Below are 17601 nucleotides of genomic sequence, written 5' to 3'. Positions count from 1 at the left end.
TTCCATTTCTTTATACCTCTGAAGAATTTCCTCATAGCCACCTTCTTATTTCCTTCTTGAACTGTGGCAGGACAACTCTTTTACCTCCTCTTTCAACTTTCTAATTTTAGTGACTTACAGTTTTCACTTGTACAAGGTGGTTTTGTTCTTTTGGTTCTTTTTCAAATTCATTTATCTTTTTCTTGGTTTTCTCTTTTCTAGACCTTCTTTTACCTCTTATATTATCACAAATACATGTTGAATAATTACTCTCATATTGGTCTGTTATCTGTAATTCTTTGGTTCTGATGGTCCTGTTTGCACATCTGCTAACTCTCTGACATGGAGAGTTGTTCCCTCAGGTCTCTGTAACTCACTTTTTTGTACATGCACCTACTTGTGGGTCTTGTTTTCTCTTGGATAATTGCACGTGTCCTAGTTGTGAAAGTGTCACTGGTTTTGATTCTCGCAGGGTCCCAGGCGTTTCAATGGTCCTTTGTGTTAATTTATCTCCTTATGTCTCCCATTCAGTTGCACGTAATGTAAATTTAAATTCCATCTCTGGCATAGGCTTGGGGTGTGGTTTCTTCCAGTTGCCTTTTTGTTTCTTTCTACCTAAGGCTTCGGGAAAAGCATGAGTTTCCTTGAGGGCTCCATGGTCTACAAGCTGGGGATTTTCTGGTTTCATTGGAATGGAAGGGGCAGCTTTTAGGGGATCCAGGCTCCTTGAAGAAGTCCCTGGTCCAGCTTCCCACCAGCTATGGCCCAGCACCAAATCTTTAGTCCATGTTTGAGTATTAGAACTCCAACCCAAGCCCATAGAACTTTTGTCTATTGGAATTTTAGGAAGCTCCAAATATATTATTCCTCTATTCACCACTTGCCATATTCTGCAAGTTCCTCTAGAGAGTTTTTCACAAAGGAAATAGGCTGGCCTATTATAATAGACAAGTCCTGAAGAACAGGTCTTTCTAGACCCCTTTCAAGCCCTTTTCCAGACTTTGCCACAAAATAAAAATTATTTCCTAATATGATTCTTTCCTTCATTAGCTGTAATAAAATAAACATGGTTGTGAATCTCAACATACCTAAATATACACACATTTACCTTCTGAGTTTAGCATACTTTTAAACACGTGTAATAAATACAATATAAACTTCCTGCCTTATATCATATCTTTCATAATGCCATTTATACTCTCATGCTTGTCTTCATTAATCAACTGCTATAAGTGATAAAGGTGCAGCTTTATCAAAGCTCACCTTTAAAATGGGATTCCTTTACAATATTTGAAAATACTTCATAGCCGATGGTTTTTGATCAAATTGTTTTTTTAAGCAATTGAATTTTAAATACATTTTTATAAATAAGAGAGAAGCTAAAAGGCATTATAAAACTGTAGTCTCTAATCCCTGGTGCATTTAGTGTAGTGAACTACCCCATCCGTCCTCCCATCCTCATAAAACAGAACAGAACCAGCCTTGAATTGAATACAGCAGTAACTTATCTATGCTGCCAAGTCTGATCATTTTCTCTTCTTGGAAACTGGCGTAAATGCAGAGTTTGCCATCAACTTCAAGGCTTTCTTTCAAGTACAGAAGGAGAAACATTTCAGTATAGAAATGTAAAACACGTGGACATTTTAATGAGCATTTACTTTGATAGGCACTGTGCAAACACTTTCTATGTTTATTTTCTGTAGTCACCTCCTCAGTTTTAAAGCTCTGCACAATCCTTATACCATTTTACGTGTTTGAAAACATGGGTTGCCAGAGTTTACTGGCACCATGTGATGTTACACTGATTAATGTTTAAACTGTCTATTTTACTCAAACCTAAGTACAATCTGTTGGTAAGAAATATAGTAACAGCCAAGGGACTTGAAGGAAAGAAAAATGTTTGAGGTGGAAAAGATCTAAATTATGCAAGCTGCAGAAATCCTGGATGGATACCATGATACCTTCTTAGATCATCTTTCACCCTCCAGGTGGCAAATTACAATTATAGATTAGATTTCTTAATCCTTTTTGTGCCACGGACCCCTTTGGCCTTCTGGGGAATCCCACGGACCTCTTCTCAGAATAGCGTTTTAAAGTGCATAATAGAAAGAACGGAATACTGTTTTAGCATCTGACCCTTGAGATTTTCAAGCATCTCGCCTCCCACTTCTTCCAAACCACTCAGAGACCTTCCCTAACCTTCCTCAGAGAAGGTAAAGGAGAGACATGCAAGCGGGTTTGGAGAGAATGGTGTTGGGGAAAAGATGCTTTTGAGATGACATTGGTGTCTTCCTTTTCCCTTCTTTCTAGAAGCCTCCCCATTTCTAGCACCTCCATCTTTCCCCAGATCAAGCCCCGTGTTCCTCTGGTTTTACTTCTTTTCCGTCCTCACTCATCTCTTGCTCAGCCCAGTCCACTTCTCTAGACCCACCCCTCGCTGCCTCCTCACACTAGCTCCTTCTCCCCGCTAAGTCCCGCCTTCTACCCTGTCTCTCTTTGTGTTTCTGCCAATCACGCCGGATCACCCTCTCGCCCACATCTCTAACACACACCAAGCCTGTCCCCGGACTCCCCTGCAGGCACAGTTGCTGTGGCAAATGAAGGATGGCCTCTGCTGCCTGCTGCTTCTCCGAGGAGCAGTTCAGGAATCTCTGCGCGGAGCTCCAGTCGCCCGGGGTAGGCGGGGCCCGCTGGGAGCTGCTGGTGAGGAGCAGGGGCGTCAGCATCTATTGGCAGCTGAACCAAGTAGTGGTTGGTGGGCTAAAACCGCGTGAGGCAGCAGCGTGCGGGAGGGGAAGGGGCCCTGCCCGCGGGGAGGGTAGGGCTGCAGCCCGGTCCGGATCCCGCGGGTCTTCTGGAGCTCGGAGGAGTGAGAGCTGGAGGTGCCTCCAGCTGGCTTTACCCTTTTCGGGTCTCAGGGAGTGGAGAGGTCATCAGAATTTAGGCTCAGGTCTGAGGCCCGACAGGGCAAGTCGTTTGTTACAACTTACTGATAGAGTTAAAAGGTGGGGTCTGCTAATTCTTAGCTCCATGCACTTGCCGGCAAGGGACGTGGAGCCCCGCTCCCGGGTGGATGCCAGTGGTGTCTGTGTGGTGGGAAGTATTTTAGGATTGAATACAGGTAGAAAAAAGACTGGACTTTTCAGAGAGTGGATGTGCAGGGTGATACGTGTGGGGACAGGAGTGTTGCTGAGAAGGGACCTACTGTCATCTCTAGTCATTTTACTGACTTGCTCCGTTTGGATGCTCCCCACTTCCTTGTAAATTGGACTTAATAACTTGTCTGAAGCCTCCCGGGAGAAAGATTAAAAGGGTAGGAGGAATGGAGTTGGGGGCCTGCCTGGAGGCTTTTGGAGCCAGGTGGAATGATGGCCAGTCATCAGTTGCTCTGTGTGCGGGTAGCTGCATGGCAAGTAGCTTAAAAGTCACCTTTAGACAAGGTAAGTGAAGTTGAGGTTTCCTGGCAGAGGATCAGAAGATTAGAGTGTTAGAGAAGAGAGAAGCTCTGAACGTCTGTGAGTACCAGGGTCACTGGGTACAGCAGGATGAACACGAAACTCAGTAAAGAACAGGCAGAATTAATTTCCAACTGTCCACCAGCAGCTACCCTGGTGCAGAAAGAGACATATTTTCTGACCATTATCTTCTGGCCATTCGTTTTCCGCATCAGCCATGCCCAGGCATTTGCCAAGTGTCATTTTATGCTCAGATGTATCTGATGTCTGGCCTGTTTACCTTCCTTTTTTTCCCCTTTCCCTTTGCCACGTTGGGTGGCACCTCTCACCTAGAATTACTGTGACTTCTTAACTAGCTTCTTGGCCTTCCACCTCTCTGATCCCTTCCATCCTATACGTTTACAGCCCAGTCAAGAACCTGAAAGGTTGTGATCTTATCACGCCCCTTCCAGTGGCACTGTTGATTGCAGAATTAATAATAATAATAGCTACTGTAATAGCTAACATGCATTGCATGCTTTCTTAGGCTCCGGGCACGGTCTAAGTGCTTTGCACACACTGAGTTACTCAATCCTCACATCAGCCCTATATTGTAAGGTACTGTGTATCATGTTGTAAAGTCCTATGTGTGCATATGTAAGGTACTATGATTATCACCTTTTTACCATTTTGGAAATGGGTATGTAGGAAGGTTAAGTTGATTGCTGAAGACTCAAACTGGGATTGGAACTCAGCTGTCTAGGTCCAGACCTGTGCCACAAATACGTTCCTGCATTGACTCTGAAAGAGAGCAGGTGCTGGCATGTGGGCTATGCATGCGGAACTAGGCTGGTCCAGCTTTACCTCCCATGACTCATCCATACCCCTCCTGTCTTCCAGTCACACCAATCGCTCCCCCCACTTCCCCCCCACAGGCTTTTTGCTCTTTTGCTTTTGTGCCTTTTATCCACAACGTCCACTGCCTGAGCTGAGACCAAGTGACTGGCTTTGTTTTGTATATTATTTCCATTGTGTATTGTTATGTAGCAGGGCCCACCTTCCTCCTTTGGGGAGGATGTGAGTGGTATTCAGAATAGTTCATATTGCTACCAACCTTATTATAAGATATGTCTTATTTCCACCTGTTCTGGGCATGAGGGCAGTCATGGTACTTTGATATAAGCTACAAGTCTTCAGAGAGAACGTCCATAAGTTGGAGGCCAGACGATTACCATAGGTGTTGACCTTGAGCCTCAGTAGCTAGGACGAGCTAGGACTGCCCACTTTGATCTCCATCTGTATTAAATGTCAAGAGGCCCTGCTGGGTCAGGGTACAAGCCCTTTCCTGGAACCTTTACTGGATTCTAGCATATTGAGCATTATTTGCTGCCAGACTCATTTTGCTAGAGCCTCATCTTCTTTCCAGGTTGACTCCCATCCTTTTTCTCCTTGAAGAAAATTTCCTCTCATCTCTAGTTAATAAATCTTGTCATCTGAATACCACTCTGCATCAAAAGTGAATTCAGCTTGTCCCACACTGCCTAGACCTGCACTTATCTCCCTTAAAGCCCTTTGCCCTTTTCTATCTTATGGACCAGTATGATTTCATCCACCATGTATGTTGTTGCCATTATGCACCTCTTCTTTCTCTTCCACCCACTTCCCTGCTCATTTTACCTACGCATGTGCATGTGGCCTTGGGTCTCCAGGTCCCTGACTGGAGGTCAGACCAGAAAAGCCTGGCCCCTCTGGCAATCTCCAGGTCAGGTTTTTCATTGCAATCTTTTCCTTACTATCACATGTTTTGAAAAGACTGAAATAAGTGTAGAGGCACTTGAAAGAGTTTGCAATGTAACAAATAAATTTTATTTTACAATAAAAAAGATTGTGGCTTCATTTTAGTAGAACCAAATATTTCTGAATCTTGTTCTTGGACAAATGGCTACTTTTGATATACACATTTTGATACTTTTTCCCTTTCTCTTTTTCTATTAAATCACAGAATTTTATTATTTTTAATTAACTTTTATTGGAGTACAGTTACTTTACAATGTTGTGTTAGTTTCTACTGTACAGCAAAGTGAATCAGCTATACGTATACATATGTCCCCTATTCTTGGATTTCCTTCCCATTTAGGTCACCACAGAACATCGAGTAGAGCTCCCTGTGTTATACAGTAGGTTCTTGTTAGTTATCTCTTTTATACATAGTATCAAGAGTATATATATGTCAATCCCAATCTCCCAATTCCTTCCACCCACCCCCTTCCCCATTGGTACCCATACATTTGTTCTCTACATCTGTGTCTCTACTTCTGCTTTGCAGATAAGATCATCTATACAGTTTTTCTAGATTTCACATATATGTGTTAATATATGATATTTGTTTTTCTCTTTCTGACTTACTTCACTCTGTGTGACACTCTCTAGGTCCATCCACGTCTCTACAAATGACCGATTTCTTTCCTTTTTATGGCTGAGTAATATTTCATTCTATATATGACCACATCTTCTTTATCCATTCCTCGGCTGATGGACTGTTAGGATGCTTCCATGCCCTAGATTGTAAGTAGTGTTGCAATGAACATTGGGGTGCATGTGTCTTTCTGAACTGTAGTGTTCTCTGGGTATATGCCCAGTAATGGGATTGCTGGGTCATATGGTAGTTCTATTTTTAGTTTTCTAAGGAACCTCCATACTGTTCTCCATAGTAGCTATATCAATTTACATTCCCAGCAACAGTGCATGAGGGTTCCCTTTTATCCACACCCCCTCTAGCATTTATTGTTTGTAGATTTTTTTGATGATGGCCATTCTGACCCGTGTGAGGTGATACCTCACTGTAGTTTTGATTTACATTTCTCTAATAATTAGTGATGTTGAGCATCTTTTCATGTGTTTGTTGGCCATCTGTATGTCTTCTTTGGAGAAATGTCTATTTAGGTCTTCTGCCCATTTTTTAACTGGGTTGTTTTGTTCTTGTTGTTATGAGCTGCATGAGCTGTTTGTATATTTTGGAGATTAATCCTTTGTCAGTTGCTTCATTTGCAAATATAGTCTCCAATTCTGAAGGTTGTCTTTTTGTCTTGTTTATGGTTTCCTTTGCTCTGCAAAAGCTTATAAGTTTAATTAGGTCCCATTTGTTTAATTTTGTTTTTATTTTCATTACTCTAGGAGGTGGGTCAAAAAGGATCTTGCTGTGATTTATGTCAAAGAGTGTTCTGCCTGGGCTTCTCTGGTGGCACAGTGGTTGAGAATCTGCCTGCCAATGCAGGAGACAAGGGTCTGGGAAGATCCCACATGCCCCGGTCTGGGAAGATCCCACATGCCGCAGAGCAGCTGGGCCCATGCGCCATGGCTGCTGAGCTTGCGCATCCGGAGCCTGTGCTCCACAATGGGAGAGGCCACAACAGCAGTGAGAGGCCCGCGTACTGAGAAAAAAAACAAAAAACAAAAAACATAGAGTGTTCTGCCTATGTTTTCCTCTAAGAGTTTTATAGTGCCTGGCCTTACATTTAGGTATTTAATCCATTTTGAGTTTATTTTTGTGTATGGTGTTAAAGAATGTTCTAATTTCATTCTTTTATATGTAGTTGTCCAGTTTTCCCAGCACCACTTATTGAAGAGGCTGTCTTTTCTCCATTGTATATTCTTGCCCCCTTTGTCATAGACTAGGTGTCCATAGGTGCATGGGTTTATCTCTAGGCTTTCTATCCTGTTCCATTGATTTATATTTCTGTTTTTGTGCCAGTACCATACTCTCTTGATTACTGTAGCTTTGTAATATAGTCTGAAGTCAGGGAGTCTGATTCCCCCAGCTCCATTTTTCTTTCTCAAGATTGCTTTGGCTATTCAGGGTGTTTTGTGTTTCCATACAAATTGTAAAAATTTTTTGTCTAGTTCTTTGAAAAATGCCATTGGTAATTTGATAGGGGTTGCATTGAATTTGTAGATTGCTTGGGGTAGTATAGTCATTTTCACAATATTGATTCTTCCAATCCAAGAACATGGTATATCTCTCCATCTGTTGGTATCATCTTTAATTTCTTTCATCAGTGTCTTATAGTTTTCTGCATACAGGTCTTTTTTCTTCCTAGGTAGATTTATTCCTAGGTATTTTATTCTTTTTGTTGCAATGGTAAATTGGAGTGTTTCCTTAATTTCTCTTTCAGATTTTTCATCATTAGTGTATAGTAATGCAAGAGATTTCTGTGCATTAAATTTCTATCCTGAAACTTTACCAAATTAATTGATTAGCTCTAGTAGTTTTCTGGTGGCATCTTTAGGATTCTCTATGTATAGTATCATGTCATCTGCAAACAGTGACAGTTTTACTTCTTCTTTTCTGATTTGTATTCCTTTTATTTCTTTTTCTTCTCTGATTGCCGTGGCTAGGACTTCCAAAACTATGTTGAATAATAGTAGTGAGAGTGGACATCCTTGTCTTGTTCCTGATCTTAGAGGAAATGCTTTCAGTTTTTCACCATTGAGAATGATGTTTGCTGTGGGTTTGTCATATATGGCCTTTATTATGTTGAGGTAGGATTGCTCTATGCCCACTTTCTGGAGAGTTTTTATCATAAATGGGTGCTGCATTTTGTCAAAAGCTTTTTCTGCATCTATTGAGATGATCATATGGTTTTTATTCAATTTTTTAATATGGTGTATCACATTGATTGATTTGCATATACTGAAGAATCCTTACATCCCTGGGATAAATACCACTTCGTCATGTTGTATGACCCTTTTAATATGTTGTTGGATTCTGTTGGCTAGTATTTTGTTAAGGATTTTTGCATGTATATTCATCAGTGATATTGGTCTGTAATTTTATTTTTTTGTAATATCCTTTTCTGGCTTTGGTATCAGAGTGATGGTGGCCTCATAGAATGAGTTTGGGAGTGTTTCTTCCTCTGCAATTTTTTGGAAGAGTTTGAGAAGGATGGATGTTAGCCCTTCTCTAAATGTTTGATAGAATTCACCTGTGAATCCATCTGGTCCTGGAATTTTGTTTGTTGGAAGATTTTTAGTCAGAGTTTCAACTTCATTACTTGTGATTGGTCTGTTCATATTTTCTATTTCTTCCTGGTTCAGTCTTGGAAGGTTATAACTTTCTAAGAATTTGTCCATTTCTTCCAGGTTGTCCATTTTATTGGCATAGAGTTGCTTGTAGTAGTCTCTTAGGATGCTTTGTATTTCTGTGGTGTCAGTTGTAACTTCTCCTTTTTCATTTCTAATTTTATTGATTTGAGTCTTCTCCCTCTTTTTCTTGATGAGTCTGGCTAATGGTTTATGAATTTTGTTTATCTTCTCAAAGAACCAGCTTTTAGTTTTATTGATCTTTACTATTGTTTTCTTTGTTTCTTTTTCATTTATTTCTGCTCTGATCTTCATGATTTCTTTCCTTCTGCTAACTTTGGGCTTTGTTTGTTCTTTCTCAAGATCCTTTAGGTGTAAGGTTAGATTGTTTATTAGATTTTTGTTGTTTCTAGAGGTAGGTTTGTATAGCTATAAACTTCCCTCTTAGAACTGCTTTTGCTGCATCCCATAGTTTTTGGATTGTTGTGTTATCATTGTTATTTGTCTCTAGGTATCTTTTGATTTCCTCTTTGATTTCTCCAATGATCTATTGGTTATTTAGTAACATATTGTTTAGCCTCCATATGTTTGTGTTTTTTATATTTTTTCCCCTGTAATTGATTTCTCATCTCATAGTGTTGCTGTCAGAAAAGATGCTTGATATGATTTCAACATTCTTAAATTTACTGAGGCTTTACTTTTGACCCAAGATGTTATCTATCCTAGAGAATGTTCTGTGCACACTTGAGAAGAAAGTGTAATCTGCTGATTTTTGATGGATTGTCCTATAAATATCAATTAAATCTATCTGGTCTATTGTGTCATTTAAAGCTTCTGTTTCCTTATTTATTTTCATTTTGGATGATCTGTCCATTGGTGTAAGTGAGCTGTTAAAGTCCCCCACTATTACTGTGTTACTGTCAATTTCCTCCTTTATAGCTGTTAGCAGTTGCCTTATGCATTGAGGTGCTCCTATGTTGGGTGCATATATATTTATAATTGTTATATCTTCTTCTTGGATTGAGGCCTTGATCATTATATACTGTCCTTCCTTGTCTCTTGTAACATTCTTTATTTAAAGCCTATTTTATCTGATATGAGAATTGCTACTCCAGCTTTCTTTCGATTTCCATTTGCATGGAATATCTTTTTCTATCCCCTCACTATGTGTCCCTAGGTCTGACGTGGGTCTCTTGTAGACAGCATATAGATGGGTCTTGTTTTTGTATCCATTCAGCAAGCCTGTGTCTTTTGGTTGGAGCATTTTATCCATTCACGTTTAAGGTAAGTATTAATATGTATGTTCCTATGACCATTTTCTTAATTGTTTTGGGTTTTTTGTTTGTTTTAAAGAAGATGTTGGGGTTAGGAGTTTTATTAATTAATTAACTAATTTTTGCTATGTTGGGTCTTTGTTTCTGTGCAAGGGCTTTCTCTCGTTGTGACAAGGAGGGGCCACTCTTCATTGCTGTGCATGGGCCTCTCACTATTGTGGCCTCTCTTGTTGTGGAGCACAGGCTCCAGACGTGCAGGCTCAGTAATTGTGGCTCACGGGCCTAGTTGCTCCGCAGCATGTGGGATCCTCCCAGACCAGGGCTCATACCCATGTCCCCAGCATTAGCAGGCAGATTTTCAACCACTGTGCCACCAGGGAAGCCCCTGGGTTTGTTTTTGTAGGTCCTTTTCTTCTCTTGTGTTTCCCACTTAGAGAAGTTCCTTTAGCCTTTGTTGTAGACCTTTGTTCTCTTAGTTTTTGCTTGTCTGTAAAGCTTTTGATTTCTCCATCGAATCTGCATGAGATCCTTGCCAGGTAGAGTAGTCTTGGTTGTAGGCTCTTCCCTTTCATCACTTTAAGTATATTATGCCACTCCCTTCTGGCTTGTAGAGTTTCTGCTGAGAAATCAGCTGTTAACCTTATGGGAGTTCCCTTGTATGCTATTTGTCATTTTTCCCTTGCTGCTTTCAATAATTTTTCTTTGTCTTTAATTGTTGCCAATTTGATTACTATGTGTCTCAGCGTGTTTCTCCTTGGGTTTATCCTGTATGGGACTCGCTGCACTTCCTGGACTTGGGTGGCTATTTCCTTTCACATGTTAGGGAAGTTTTCGACTATAATCTCTTCAAATATTTTCTCAGGTCCTTTCTCTCTCTCTTCTCCTTCTGGGACCCATATAATGTGAATGTTGTTGTGTAATGTTGTCCCAGAGTTCTCTTAGGCTGTCTTCATTTCTCTTCATTCTTTTTTCTTTATTCTATTCTGCAGCAGTGAATTCCACCATTCTGTCTTCCAGGTCACTTATCCATTTTTCTGCCTCAGTTATTCTGCTATTGATTCCTTCTAGTGTAGTTTTCATTTCAGTTATTGTATTGTTCATCTTTGTTTGTTTGTTCTTTAATTCTTCTAGGTCTTTGTTAAACATTTCTTGCATCTTCTCGATCTTTGCCTCCATTCTTTTTCTGAGGTCCTGGATCATCTTCACTATCATTATTCTGAATTGTTTTTCTGGAAGGTTGCCTATCTCCACTTCATTTAGTTGTTTTTCTGGGGTTTTATCTTGTTCCTTCATCTGGTACATAGCCCTCTGCCTTTTCGTCTTGTCTAACTTTCTGTGAATGTGGTTTTTGTTCCACAGGCTGCAGGATTGTAGTTCTCCTTGCTTCTGCTCTCTGCCCTCTGGCGGATGAGGCTCTATATTTTAGTTTGAATCATATGTGGTTTACCATTTTAGCCCAGACCACCCTTCAAAGTAAATCTGCCAATCTTGAGCATGTATAGAAGATAAATACCAAAAAAATCTTAAATAAATCAAACTCAGAAAACCAAAGAGAAAAAGAAAATCTTGAAAGAAGCTGCAGCAGGAAGGATGGGGGAGTGCTTTAACCACAGAGGAATACAGATGAGAATTACAGCAGACATCGCATCAGAAACCACCCTGCAAAAATAGGGTGGAGTGAAATACAAAATGTTTTGAAAGGATAAACCACTGACCTAGAATTCTATATCCAAAGATGTCTTCTTCAAAAGTGAAGAAGAAATAAAAACTTTTTCAAACAAATAAAAACTGAGGGAATTCATCAGCAGCAGACCTGTTCTGGAAGAAATGTTAAAAGAAGCTTTTCAGGGAGGAAAAAAATGGTATAGGTCAGGAACTCAGATCTTCATAGCATAAAAATTGCCTATTTTATTGTCTTAAAGCTTATGGAAGGCATGAACTTTGTCTTATTCTTCAGGCACCACCAGGGCTTACCAAAACACATGCACACAATAGGTCCTGAAAGTCTGCTTGAATGGGTACATGAACGAATATTCTGGAGTTTTATTCTTACTAGGGTATATTCAGAAAATCCAAAGGTAGCTATGGAATGGTGTGTTTCCTAAACTAAAAGGAAAGATAAGGTAGCTATGTATATCTGTAAAATTTTTTGTGTCTTAAAAACACATTAAAAGGGACGGAGTTTCAAGATGGCAGAAGAGTAAGACATGGAGATCACCTTTCTCCCCACAATACATCAGAAATACATCTACATGTGGAATAACTCCTACAGAACACCTACTGAATGCTGGCAGAAAACCGGAGACCCCCCAAAAGGCAAGAAAATCCCCACGTACCTGGGTAGGGCAAAAGAAAAAAGAAAAAACAGAGACAAAAGAATAGGGATGGGACGTGCACCAGTGGGAGGGAGCTGTGAAGGAGGAAAGCTTTCCACACAGTAGGAAGGTCCTTCACGGGCAGAGACTGTGGAGGGCAGAGGGGGGAAACTTCGGAGCCATGGAGGAGACTTCAGCAACAGGGGTGCGGAGGGCAAAGCGAAGATTCCCACACAGAGGATCAGTGCCGGCCAGCACTCATCAGCCCACGAGGCTTGTCTGCTCACCCACCTGGGGCTGGCGGGGGCTGGGGGCTGAGGATCCGGCTTCGGAGATCCCAGGGCTAGGACTGGGGTTGTCTGCGTGAACACAGCCTGAAGGAGCTAGTGTGCCACAACTAGCAGGGAGGGAGTCCAGGAAAAAGTCTGGAGCTGCCGAAGAGGCAAGAGACTTTTTCTTGCCTCTTTGTTTCCTGATGCACAAGGAGAAGGGATTAAGAGCACTGCTTAAATGAGCTCCAGAGATGGGCACGAGCCGCGGCTATCAGTGTGGACCCCTGATATTGGCATGAGACGCAAAGGCTGCTGCTGCAGCCACCAAGAAGCTTGTGTGCAAGCATAGGTCACTATCCACACCTCCCCTCCCATGAGCCTGTGCAGCCCGCCACTGCCTGGGTCCCATGATCCAGGGACAACTTCCTCGGGAGAACACACGGCGCACCTCAGGCTGGTGCAACGTCATGCTGGCCTCTGTCACCACAGGCTTGCTCCACACCCTGTACCCCTCCCTCCCCCTGGCCTGAGTGAGCCAGAGCCCCCGAATCAGCTGCTTCTATAACCCCATCCTGTCTGAGGGAAGAACAGACACCCTCAGGCAACCTATACACAGAGGCGGATCCAAATCCAAAGCTGAATCCCAGGAGCTGTGCAAACACAGAAGAGAAAGGGAAATTTCTCCAATGAGCCTCAAGAGCAGCGAATTAAATCTCCACATTCAACCTGATGTACCCTGCATCTGTGGAATACCTGAATAGACAACAAATCATCCCAAACTGATGAGGTGAACATTGGGAGCAATGATACATATATATATTTTTTTCCCTTTTTCTCTTTTTGTGAGTGTGTATGTGTATTCTTCTGTGTGTGATGTTGTCTGTAGAGCTTTGCTTTTGCCATTTGTCCTAGGGTTCTGTCTGTCCGTTTTTGTTTTTCTTTTTGTATAGTTTTTAGCACTTGTTATCATTGGTGGATTTGTTTTTTGGTTTGGCTGCTCTCTTCTTTATTTTTTTTAATTACTTAAAAAAATTAATTTTTTTTAATTTTAATAACTTTATTTTATCATCTTCTTTCTTTCTTTCTTTTCTCCCTTTTATTCTGAGCTGTGTGGATGACAGGCTCTTGGGGCTCCAGCCAGGCATCAGGGCTGTACCTCTGAGGTGGAGAGCCAAGTTCAGGACACTAGCTCAGCTCCATATAATATCAAATGGCAAAAATCTCCCAGGGATCTCCATCTCAACACCAAGACCCAGCTCCACTCAGCGACCAGCAAGCTACAGTGCTGGACACCCTATACCAAACAACTAGCAAGACAAGAGCACAACCCCATCTGTTACCAGAGAGGGTGCCTAAAATCATAATAAGGCCACAGACACCTCAAAACACACCACCAGACGTGAACCAGCCCACCAGAAAGACAAGATCCAGCCTCATCCACCAGAGCACAGGCACTAGTCCCCTCAATCAGGAAACCTACACAACCCACTGAACTAACCTTAGCCACTGGGGACAGACACGAAAAACAACGGGCACTACGAACCCACAGCTTCTGAAAAGGAGACCCCAAACACGGTAAGTCAAGCAAAATGAGAAGACAGAGAAACACACAACAGATGAAAGAGCAAGGCAAAAACCAACCAGACCTGACAAATGAAGGGGAAATAGGTGGTCTATGTAAAAAAGAATTCAGAAAAATGATACTAAAGATGATCCAAAATCTTGGAAATAGAATGGAGAAAATACAAGAAATGTTTAACAGGGACCTGGAAGAACTAAAGAGCAAACAAACAGTGATGAACAACACAATAAATGATATTAAAATTTATCTAGAAGGGATCAACAGCAGAATAACTGAGGGAGAAAAATGGATAAGTGACCTGCAAGATAAAATAGTGGAAATAACTACTGCAGAGCAGAATAAAGAAAAACGAATGCAAAGAATTGAGGACAGTATCAGAGACTTTTGGGACAATATTAAATGCACCAGCATTCGAATTATAGGGGTCCCAGAAGAAGAAGAGAAAAAGAAAGTGACTGAGAACATATTTGAAGAGATTATAATTGAAAACTTCCCTAAGATGGGAAAGGAAATAGTTAATCAAGTCCAGGAAGCACAGAGAGGCCCATACAGGATGAATCTAAGGAGAAACACGCCAAGACACATATTAATCAAACTATCAAAAATTAAATACATAGAAAAAATATTAAAAGCAGCAAGGGAAGAAATACAAATAACTCACAAGGGAATCCCCATAAGGTTAACAGCTGATCTTAAAGCAGAAACTGTGCAACCCAGAAGGGAGTGGCAGGAAATACATAAAATGATGAAGGAGAAAAACCTACAACCAAGATTACTCTATCCAGCAAGGATCTCATTCAGATTTGACAGAGAAATTAAAATCTTTACAGACAAGCAAAAACTAAGAGAATTCAGAACCACCAAACCAGCTTTACAACAAATGCTAAAGGAACTTCTCTAGGCAATAAACACAAGAGAAGGAAAAGACCTACAATAACAAACCCCAAACAATTAAGAAAATGGGAATAGGAACATACATATTGATAATTACCTTAAATGTAAATGGATTAAATGCTCCCAGCAAAAGACACAGACTGGCTGAATGGATACAAAAACAAGACCCGTGTATATGCTGTCTACAAGAGACCCACTTCAGACCTAGGGACACATACAGACTGAAAGTGAGGGGATGGAAAAAGATATTCCATGCAAGTGGAAATCAAAAGAAAGCTGGAGTAGCAATTCTCATATCAGAGAAAATAGACTTTTATACAGAGACTATTACAAGAGACAAAGAAGGATACTACATAATGATGAAGGGATCAATCCAAGAAGATATAACAATTGTAAATATTTATGCACCCATTGGGTCGCCTCAGTACATGAGGCAAATACTAACAGCCATAAAAGGGGAAATCAACAGTAACACAATCATAGTAGGGGACTTTGACACCCCACTTTCGCCAATGTACAGATCATACAAAATGAAAATAAATAAGGAAACACAAGCTTTAAATGATACATTAAACAAGATGGGCTTAATTGATCTTTATAGGACATTCCATCCAAAAACAAAAGAATATAAATTCTTCTCAAGTGATCATGGAACATTCTCGATGATAGATCATATCCCGGGTCACAAATCAAGCCTTGGTAAATTTAAGAAAATTGAAATCGTATCAAGTACCTTTTCTGACCACAACACCATGAGACTAAATATCAATTACAGGAAGAAATATGTAAAATATTCAAACACATGGAGGCTAAACAATACACTACTTAATAACCAAGAGATCACTGCAGAAATCAAAGAGGAAATCAAAAAATACCTAGAAACAAATGACAATGGAAACACGATGACCCAAAACCTATGGGATGCAGCAAAAGCAGTTCTAAGAGGGAAGTTTATAGCAATACAGTCCTACCTTAAGAAACAAGAAACACCTCAAATAAACAACCTAACCTTACACCTAAAGCAATTAGAGAAAGAAGAACAAAAAACCCCGAAGTTAGCAGAAGCAAAGAAATCATAAAGATCAGATGAGAAATACATGAAAAAAAAAAAGAAAACAAAAGCAAAGATCAATAAAACTAAAAGCTGGTTCTTTGAGAAGATAAATAAAATTGATAAACCATTAGCCAGACTCATCAAGAAAAAAAGGGAGAAGACTCAAATCAATAGAATGAGAAATAAAAAAGGGGAAGTAACAATTGAAACTGCAGAAATACAAAGGATCATGAGAGATTACTACAAGCAACTATATGCCAAAAAAATGGACAGCTGGGAAGAAATGGACAAATTCTTAGAAAAGCACAACCTTCCGAGACTGAACCAGGAAGAAATAGAAAATATGAAAAGACAAATCTCAAGCACTGAAATTGAAACTGTGATGAAAAATCTTCCAACAAACAAAAGCCCAGGACCAGATGGCTTCACAGGCGAATTCTATCAAACATTTAGAGAAGCGCTAACACCTATCCTTCTCAAACTCTTCCAAAATATAGCCAAGGGAGGAACACTCCAAAACTCATTTGAAGAGGCCACCGTCACCCTGATACCAAAACCAGGCAAAGATGTCACAAAGAAAGAAAACTACAGGCCAATATCACTGCGGAACATAGATGCAAAAATCCTCAGCAAAATACTAGCAGACAGAATCCAACAACACATTAAAAGGATCATATACCATGATCAAGTAAGTGGGCTTTATCCCAGGAATGCAAGGATTCTTCCATATATGCAAATCAATCAATGTGATACACCATATTAACAAATTGAAGGAGAAAAAAACATATGATAATCTCAATAGATGCAGAAACAGCTTTCGACAAAATTCAACACCAATTTATGGTAAAAACCCTCCACAAAGTAGGCAAAGAGGCAACTTTCTGCAACAGTATAAAGGCCGTATATAACAAGCCCACAGCCAACATCGTCCTCAATGGTGAAAAACTAAAACCATTCCCCCTAAGATCAGGAACAAGACATGGTTGCCCATTCTCACCACTATTATTTAACATAGTTTTGGAAGTTTTAGCAACAGCAATCACAGAAGAAAACAAATCAGAAACAAATCGGAAAAGAAGGAGTAAAGCTGTCACTGTTTGCAGATGACATGGTACTATACATAGAGAATCCTAAAGAGGCTACCAGAAAACTACTAGAGCTAATCAATGAATCTGGTAAAGTAGCAGGATTCAAAATTAATGCACAGAAATCTCTTGCATTGCTATACACTAATGATGAAAAGTCTGAAATGAAATTAAGAAAACACTCCCAGTAACCATTGCAGCAAAAAGAATAAAATATCTAGGAAAAAATCTACCTAAGGAGACAAAAGACCTGTATGCATAAAACTATAAGACACTCATGAAAGAAATTAAAGATGATACAAATAGATGGAGAGATATACCATGTCCTTGGATTTTAAGAATCAACAGTGTGAAAATGACTATACTACCCAAAGCAATCTACTGATTCAATGCATTCCCTACCAAACTACCACTGACATTTTTCACAGAACTAGAACAAAAAATTTCACAATTTGTATGGAAACACAAAGGACCCCAAATGCCAAAGCCATCTTGAGAAAGAAAAATGGAGCTGGAGGAATCAGGCTCCCTGACTTCAGACTATACTACAAATTTACAGTAATCAAGATACTGTGGTACTGCCACAGAAACAGAAATATAGATCAATGGAACAGGACAGAAAGCCCAGAGATA

General features: G+C 40.3%; 2 protein-coding genes across 2 annotated transcripts in view; both read left to right on the top strand.

Annotated features, from left to right (window-relative positions):
• LOC132414796 (phosphatidylcholine transfer protein) overlaps positions 1 to 17601 on the top strand; it is a 161466-nt gene that overhangs the window by 139391 nt on the left and 4474 nt on the right. The window lies entirely within an intron of this gene.
• Positions 1357 to 17601, top strand: part of PCTP (phosphatidylcholine transfer protein) — a 112249-nt gene continuing 96004 nt past the window's right edge. The window contains exon 1 of the mRNA XM_069540061.1: positions 1357 to 2724. Within this exon, the coding sequence (XP_069396162.1) occupies positions 2584 to 2724 (141 nt within the window). The 5' untranslated portion in view covers positions 1357 to 2583. The remainder of the gene's footprint in view (positions 2725 to 17601) is intronic.

The sequence above is a fragment of the Delphinus delphis genome, chromosome 19, assembly GCF_949987515.2.
Source record: "Delphinus delphis chromosome 19, mDelDel1.2, whole genome shotgun sequence".
Classification (NCBI taxonomy): Eukaryota; Metazoa; Chordata; class Mammalia; order Artiodactyla; family Delphinidae; genus Delphinus; species Delphinus delphis.
This window is presented reverse-complemented; position numbering and strand designations above follow the sequence as displayed.